We start from the raw sequence: 7,500 nt of genomic DNA on the forward strand, positions 1-7,500 counted from the left end.
GTGCGTTTGTGTGTTTGTGTGTGTGTGTGTGTGTGTGTGTGTGTGTGTGTCCTGATCGTATTGTCGATGTGTGCTGTCGGATTCGACCATCCTTGCAACCCGTTTTTTCTCAACAAACATCACACGCACACACACATACACACACATACACACACATACACACACATACACACACGCGCGCATACAGGGGGACCAGCCTGTTGGGCTGCGGCTGCTGTCTGACCTGTTCCACCACCGCGCCATCACGGGGCTCGACGTGGCCGTGCGCAAACCGCTCATCGCCACCACCTCCCTGGACTGCAGCATCCGCGTGTGGAACTACCACACACACGCGCTGGAGCTTGTCAAGTACTTCTCCGAGGAGGCACACTCCATTGCCATCCACCCGAGCGGCCTGTTTGTGCTCGTCGGGTTTGGCGACAAGCTGCGGCTCATGAGTCTGCTGATGGACGATATGCACACCATCAAGGAGTTTAGCATCCGCGAGTGCAAGGAGTGCCGCTTCAGCAACGGCGGCCACCTCTTTGCAGCAGCACAGGGCAACGTCATTCAGGTCCGGGGCATGCGGTGTCGTTGCTCGTGTGGGCTGCGATGGCAATGATAACACTAGCATAGGCGTGTGTGTCTGTCTGGCTGTATCTGTGTGCGTGTGTCTGTCTTTCTTTTTGTCTCTTGTCTGTGTGCGTGTGTCGAGCTGTGTGTATATGTCCCTCTGTCCCTCTGTTCGTATTTGCATTACCATCACTGGCACTTTGTACCGACACAACCACATCCGTGAGACCATGCACCACCCCTCTCCACGCCAATCCGCCCTGCATTTGCATCCCGGCTCACTCCCAATCGCCGCGGACATGTGTGCGATCATCTGCACAGATCTATTCAACGTGGACGTTCAAGCCTGTCGGGAGCCTCAAGGGCCACAGCGGTCGCATCCGGTCCATCACCTGGAGCCCAGATGACACGCGCATTGTGTCCACAGGCGCTGACGGCGCCGTGTACGAGTGGTCCACGCTCGAACGCCGCCGCATCAACGAGTGCGTGCAGAAGACGTGCAGCTACACTGGCGCAACACTCGACCCAGAGACGGGCGCTATTTATGCTGTCGGGTCCGATAAGATGCTGAAGCGCATCCACAACAGCGACATGGAGCTCGAGGTGCCCGTGAGCGCACGTGCCACGTCCGACCTGGTGCTGACGCAAGTGATCGTGTCGAGTTCCGGCAAGATGCTCCTGGCGGCGACGGCGCAGGGCAGTGTCAGGTCGTACAAGGTGCCGCTGGAGCTCAAGGCGGAATGGACGTCCACCTGCACGCATTTCGGGGGCGTGACGCGGCTGCGCATTTCGCCAGACGACCAAACACTCTTCAGCGTCGGCGAGGACGGATGCTTGTTCCTGCACAAGCTCACAGACAAGGTGTGGTGGGAACAGGAGCGCGAATCACTCTTGCAGAACTTGTGTGTGCATGACAGCATGTGCATGAGCGAGCATGTGTTATGAACAACAACATAATAGCTTCAACTCACCTTTATGCATGCTCGAATGTTCTCTTTTGTGAATGCACGTATGTGTGTGTGTGTGTGTATGTGCAGGACGGGCGAGCGGGAAAGCGCCGCGCCCTCAGCGATTGGGCCGACGAAATCCTCATAACCAAATCGGACCTCGAGGAGAAGAACACGCTCATGAGCGAGGTTTGTGCGCACTGCTGCTGATGTTGCTGTTGCTGTTGTGGTAGTGGTGGTGGACGAACAACGATGCGTATCGACACGCCATCCTCACACTCACACGCACACTCAAACTCACACTCGCACTCACACACACACGCACACTCAAACTCGCACTCACGCTCACGCTCACTCACTCACACACACACACACACACACACACACTCTCTCTCTCTCTCGCACTCACACACACACACACACAACATGCGTCGCACCTCCGCAGCTGAAGCGGCGGGTTGAGGAGCTGCAGATGGCGAGCGAATACCAACTCCGGCTCAAGGACATGAACTACAACGAGAAGATCAAGGAGATCACAGACAAGTTCACGCAGGAGAAGGAGGACCTCAAGCGCCAGCTGCAGTCAGGTGTGTGTGTGTGTGCTTGTGCCGTTGTATGTGCGTGTGTGTGTGTGTGTGTGTGTGTGTGCTTGTGCCGTTGTATGTGCGTGTGCGTGTGTGTGTGTGTGTGTGTTTTTGCGTACTCCGCTGTTATGTGCGTACATCACATACTCACATCAACATCACAACAATATCAACACAATCAACCACAACCATCCACTGCAGTGAAAGCGGAGAAGGAGAAGGAGGAGAACCGCCACAACGAAGAGATTGCGTCACTCAACGACCGCCAGCTGCAGGAAATCCAAGAGCTGGAGCACCAGCACAACCAGAAACTCATGACAGAGTACGAGAAGTACCAGATGCTGCAGAAGAAGTCGCAGGAGATGCAGTCTGATTACGAAGAGCAGCTCGAGCGCATGGCGTCGTCCAAGGAGCAGGCCCTCAAGGACCTCGCAGAGTACTGGGAGGTGAGGCCTGGATTGCGTGTGTGTGGTGTGTGTGTGTGTTTGCGTGTGCGTGTGTGTGTGTGTGTGTGTGTGGACCTGCTTGTGTCGTCTTGTTTGGCATTTGGGATCACTCCACTCCCTAGCCATCACACACATGCACACAATTGCTCACACACAACATACACGCACAACCCCCCCCCCAAAAAAAACCCCCTCCAGAGCAAGCTGCGGGAGAAGACGGCGATGCTTGAGGCGGCGAATGAAGCTGCGCGGGACCAGCAGCGCGAGCACGAGGAAATTGTGCGGCAGATTGAGCTGGACGCCGACAAGGAGATTCTCGCCATGCGCCTCAACTACGAGAAGGCGCTCAAGGAAGAGAAGGAGCACGGCCTTGAAGTTAAGGTGCGGTCCTCTTGCTGGCGGCCTTGACGGCCGTGGTGGTGGGGAGGGGAGGAGAGAGGGGGGAGTGCCGCTGCTGATAGGTTTGTGCAAGGCACGTGTTCACACGTGGATTCGCGCACAACTCTGCGCACACGCGCACACACACACACGAACACAACTACGCTCTAAATTAAGCACTCACGCGCGCGCGCGCGCACTCACCCACTCACTTGCACGCACATATATATGCACACGCATGGACAGGGCGAGAACGGGATTCTGCTAAAGAAGTTCAAGGCGCTGCAGAGGGAGATTGAAGAAGAGCAGCACAAGCGGGCGGACATGCAGGCCGAGCAGAAGAAGCTGCACGCGCACATCAAAGCGCTGGAGCGGGAGATTGTGAGCGGGAAGAAAGAGATTGACGAGCGCGACGAGACGATTCAGGACAAGGAGCGACGCATCTACGACCTGAAGAAGAAGAACCAGGAGCTGGAGAAGTTCAAGTTTGTCCTCGACTACAAGATCAAGGAGCTGAAGAAGCAAATTGAGCCCAAGGACCAAGACATCCGGGCCATGAAGCAGCAGATCTCGGAGATGGATGTGGAGCTGGAGCGGTACCACAAGACGAAGGACGCCCTGCAACTGCAGGTGGAGGAGACCAACACGAAGCTCAAGGCGTCAGACACGCAGCTGCGCAAGCACCTGTCCCGGGTGAAGTTCCTCGAAAACGTCATTTCACGGTTCAAGTCTGAGCTGCAGGGTGCTGTTGGCTTCATCCAGGAGCCGAAGAAGCTCGCAGACACCGTCCGCGACATGCACCGCCGCCACTGCGTTGATGTGCGTTGTGAATTAGATTGTTTCATTTGTGTACTTGTTTGTTTGTTTGTTTGTTTGTTTGTTTGTTTGTTGGCTGGTTGGTTTGTTGGTTTATTGTGTATGTGTGTGTTTCTTTGTGTCTCATCACTTGTTGGTTGGTCACTTGCTGACGCTCGTGTCAAACCCGCACGAATTCTCAGTACCTCTTAGCTCGTGTGGTTGGGCTTCAATCACCTCACACTGCACCCCGCATCGTCATACATTCACCACCACCACCACCCCCTCCCTTGTTTGCTATTGCTGCAGTCTGACGATAAGGGAACGCCCATCGAGGAGGACATCCAGTCCGAACACAATCGCCAGCGCGACTTCCTCGAGCGAAACATCGCCGCCCTCCAGAAGAAGGTGTGTTCGTGTGTGTGTGTGTGTGTGTGTGTGTGTGTGTGTGTGTGTGTGTGTGTGTGTGTGTGTGTGTGTATGTGTGTGTGTGTGTGTATGTGTGTGTATGTGTGTGTGTGCGCGCGCCTATCTATCTGTCTGTCTGTCTGTCTGTCTGTCTGTCTGTCTGTCTGTCTGTCTGTCTGTCTGTCAGCAGTTGCCTGCTTCCAATTTGAGTTTGATTGCCTCATTCGCTCACGTGTTTGCACGAAAATGCTTCAAAACAAACAGCTGAAGAAGGCCGAGGAGGCGCACACGTCCGAGGTGGGCCGCATTATGCAAGAAAACGTTGGCCTCATCAAGGAGATCAACGACTTGCGGAAGGAGCTGAAGATGGCTCGGTCCGACGCAAAGCAGCTGCAAGGCACACTCAAGACAACGCGCACGCTCGCGCAGATGCGGGGGCAGCCGCTGCCGTCGAAGGACGAGACGAAGAAGCTTGCAGGTATGGCTTGCGTGCACTTTTTTGACGTCGCTACTTCTCTTCTTGCTGGGCTGCTGTTTGTGGTGTGGTGTTCGTAGCATTGTGTTGGTCGTGTTCGTGGTGATGTGTGATTGCTTGTGACCGCTGATGCTCACTCATTGTGTCAGTTCAAGCATCTTCCTTGCCGCGGTATCTCACGGTGTTTTTGATCATGTGCACGTGCACGTGCGCGCATGTCATGCAGGTGTGACGACGGCCACCCTGCGGGAATCGTACGAAACTGAACAGACAGATCGCATCATCACCATGCAGAAGCAGGAAATCAGGTGCGTGCGTGTGATAGTGTGTGTGTGTGTTAGTGGGTGTGTGTTTGTATGTGTGTTCGTGTGTTCGTGTGTGTGTGTGTGATTGTGTTCGTGTGTGTGTGTGTGTGATAGTGTGTGTGCGTGTGTGTGTGTGTGTGATAGTGTGTGTTCGTGTGTTCTGTTCATCGTGAGCAAAATTGAATTTACAAACCTCATCGACTCTGACGCTCACGCACATCCTTCCGTTCCACCACCACCTTCCTTATCACCCTTCGTCCATGCGCAGGCGGTTGCGGGAAACGATCAAGGAGATGGAGAAGATCTCACAGAGCCGCCCACCGTCCACGGGCCGACTGCCACCCATGACCACCGCATAGTTGCATGCTGTTGGCGTGGTCGCTCGTTCGCTTGGTTTGTGTTGTCGTGTTGTGTCTGTACTCCTCCTTGTGGCTGTTTCGATGTGTGTGTGTGTGTGTGTGTGTGTGTGTGTGTGTGTGTGTGTGTGTGTGTGTGTGTGTGTGGTTCTGATTTGCTGTTGTGGTGGCTCATTCTTCCAGTGGCAAGTCTGTGCACCCCTTTTTCTTGTGTTGCGCACTGCTGTGAGCGAGCGCAGCAGTGTTGTTTACATATCGCTGTCACGGCACCGTCGCCACCTTCTCATATAGCAGAAACCAGACAGCACGAAGCAGCCATGCACACTTGCACAACAGCGTGATGGGTGTGGGAGGAGAGGAAGCGGAAGGTGGGGGAGTGGGAACAGGCAGAACACACCAAGCGCATGCATGCGCACAATCCAATTCACTATTTCGGTACATCCTTCTTCTCCTCCTCAGCCTTCTCCTCCTTCTCCTTCTCGTCGTCTGCCTTCCAGTCAAGGGCAACAACAATGACGCTGATGTTATCGCCACTGCCGCGATCAAACGCTGTGGTCATGATGAGGCTGGCTGCCGCGCGCGCATCAAACGAAGGATGGCGCAGCACACCAGGGTCGCTCGCATCAGGGGTGGCTTGCACAACTTGCCGGTGTCTGCAGTGTTGTGGTGAAAGGCGAGAGTGTGGAAATGTTGTGTAAAGGGGGAAGAGAGAGCAAGCGTGAGGAACTACAGGTGTGTGAATAGGCTACGCTGGTGGTGGATGGGGTTAGGCTTAGGCAGTGCAAAGGGGGCACACGGAACTGGAGCAAAGATGCGGTTGGGCTGCACTGCCAGCATCTCACCTGTCAAGGACGAGCGACATCACGTCATCATCCGAGAGCACATCCCAGACGCCGTCGCACGCCAGCACGACAAACGCGTCTCTGTATCGCTGCAAGTCGTACACACACACGTCCGGCGTTGCGCTGACGATGGGCGACGGCTGCTTCAGCTGCAGATCACCAATGGACCTGAGGGGTGTGTGTGTGTGTGTGTGTGTGTGTGTGTGTGTGTGTGTGTGTGTGTGTGTGTGTGTGTGTGTGTGTGTGTGTGTGTGTGTGTGTGTGTGTGTGTGTGTGTGTGTGTGTGTGTGTGTGTGTGTGTGTGTGTGTGTGTGTGTGTGTGTGTGCGAGCAGAGGTAGCGGTGATTTGGAGAGACGTCAGACTTCCGTGCGTGATACTCGTTGTCTTGCGCTCCACAGGCTTATGGCACAATGTACAACACCACTAGCACCACCAGCACGCACGAACCCGCCTCACCTTGCTACGGCCAGCAAGACCTGCGGCGCCTTGTCCTCCTGTCAGTGCAGCCATGGGCACCGCAGTCATGAGCGCGCGCACACACACACACACATTTGGCTGTGAAGAGAGAGAGAGAGAGAGAGAGAGAGAGAAGAGAGAGAGAGAGAGGGAGGGAGCACGCACGCCAGAGAGAGCTGACCACAGACAGCAGACGAAAGGCATGCAAGAATTCAAGTACTTGCCTCGCACGCACACGCACAAATGCAAATAAACGCACACGCGCGCGCACACACGCACACACACACACACACATGTCCACGCATGTCCACACAATCACATACACACAAACCTTTGTCTTGAGAGTGGTGCGGTAGACCCTGCCAATTTTCACGATGCGCCCACCTGCTTGCTCAATCCGCTTTCGCTCCCGCTCAATTTCGGGTTTGTGGTCCTCCGTCAGCCGGACCTGTAGGCGAGGGCGGGGGTCATGAATGAGAGAGTGGTGACGAATTTGGAGAGGCGGGAGTTGCGGGAGGACGGAAGCTGGGTAAGTACGTCCACGGTTCACACACACACACACACACACACACACACACACACACACACACACACACACACACACACACCGCCTTGTTGTCGCGACAGAGGATGGCTCGCGAGTCTCCGAGGTGGGCGGTGAAGAGCTTTGTGCCGAGGATACAGGCAATGAGGACACAAGAACCATCCATGCGCTTGCGCATCTTTGCAAGGCGGAGAAAGTCTGCATCGAGCTCCTCCACAGCAGTGGTGATGGCAGACTTGATATGGTCGTCGTCAAAGGTCGCCAGCTGCTTGAGTTGAGCAAACACCTTTTCATGGAGATGCTTCTCGCAGAACTCGGATGCGTCTACACCACAGTGGCCGTCATACACGCCGTAGAGCGCACACGGATGCACCTGCAAACCATCCACGGCATCCAATACCGCGTGGCGGT

General features: G+C 55.3%; 2 protein-coding genes across 2 annotated transcripts in view; one reads left to right on the forward strand and one right to left on the reverse strand.

The window, feature by feature from the left end:
• The window catches only part of PTSG_04904 (WD repeat-containing protein 65), a gene marked incomplete at both ends in the record, with an annotated part of 6,617 nt that extends 1,368 nt beyond the window's left edge, over window positions 1-5,249 (forward strand). Inside the window, 11 exons of the mRNA XM_004994164.1 lie at window positions 197-553; window positions 874-1,413; window positions 1,590-1,688; window positions 1,945-2,086; window positions 2,285-2,529; window positions 2,728-2,910; window positions 3,154-3,726; window positions 4,012-4,110; window positions 4,375-4,588; window positions 4,812-4,893; window positions 5,159-5,249. Coding sequence (XP_004994221.1) covers window positions 197-553; window positions 874-1,413; window positions 1,590-1,688; window positions 1,945-2,086; window positions 2,285-2,529; window positions 2,728-2,910; window positions 3,154-3,726; window positions 4,012-4,110; window positions 4,375-4,588; window positions 4,812-4,893; window positions 5,159-5,249 — 2,625 coding nt within the window. The remainder of the gene's footprint in view (window positions 1-196; window positions 554-873; window positions 1,414-1,589; window positions 1,689-1,944; window positions 2,087-2,284; window positions 2,530-2,727; window positions 2,911-3,153; window positions 3,727-4,011; window positions 4,111-4,374; window positions 4,589-4,811; window positions 4,894-5,158) is intronic.
• A 198-nt stretch (window positions 5,250-5,447) lies between these two features.
• PTSG_04905 (uncharacterized protein) overlaps window positions 5,448-7,500 on the reverse strand; it is a 2,700-nt gene continuing 647 nt past the window's right edge. The window contains exons 1-5 of the mRNA XM_004994165.1: window positions 7,154-7,500; window positions 6,877-6,993; window positions 6,546-6,583; window positions 6,089-6,256; window positions 5,448-5,899 (exon numbers count right to left, since the gene is read on the reverse strand). The exon at window positions 7,154-7,500 is cut by the window's right edge and continues 647 nt beyond it. Of these exons, the coding sequence (XP_004994222.1) occupies window positions 5,674-5,899; window positions 6,089-6,256; window positions 6,546-6,583; window positions 6,877-6,993; window positions 7,154-7,500 (896 nt within the window). The 3' untranslated portion in view covers window positions 5,448-5,673. The remainder of the gene's footprint in view (window positions 5,900-6,088; window positions 6,257-6,545; window positions 6,584-6,876; window positions 6,994-7,153) is intronic.

This window comes from Salpingoeca rosetta (assembly GCF_000188695.1).
Source record: "Salpingoeca rosetta unplaced genomic scaffold supercont1.11, whole genome shotgun sequence".
Classification (NCBI taxonomy): Eukaryota; class Choanoflagellata; order Craspedida; family Salpingoecidae; genus Salpingoeca; species Salpingoeca rosetta.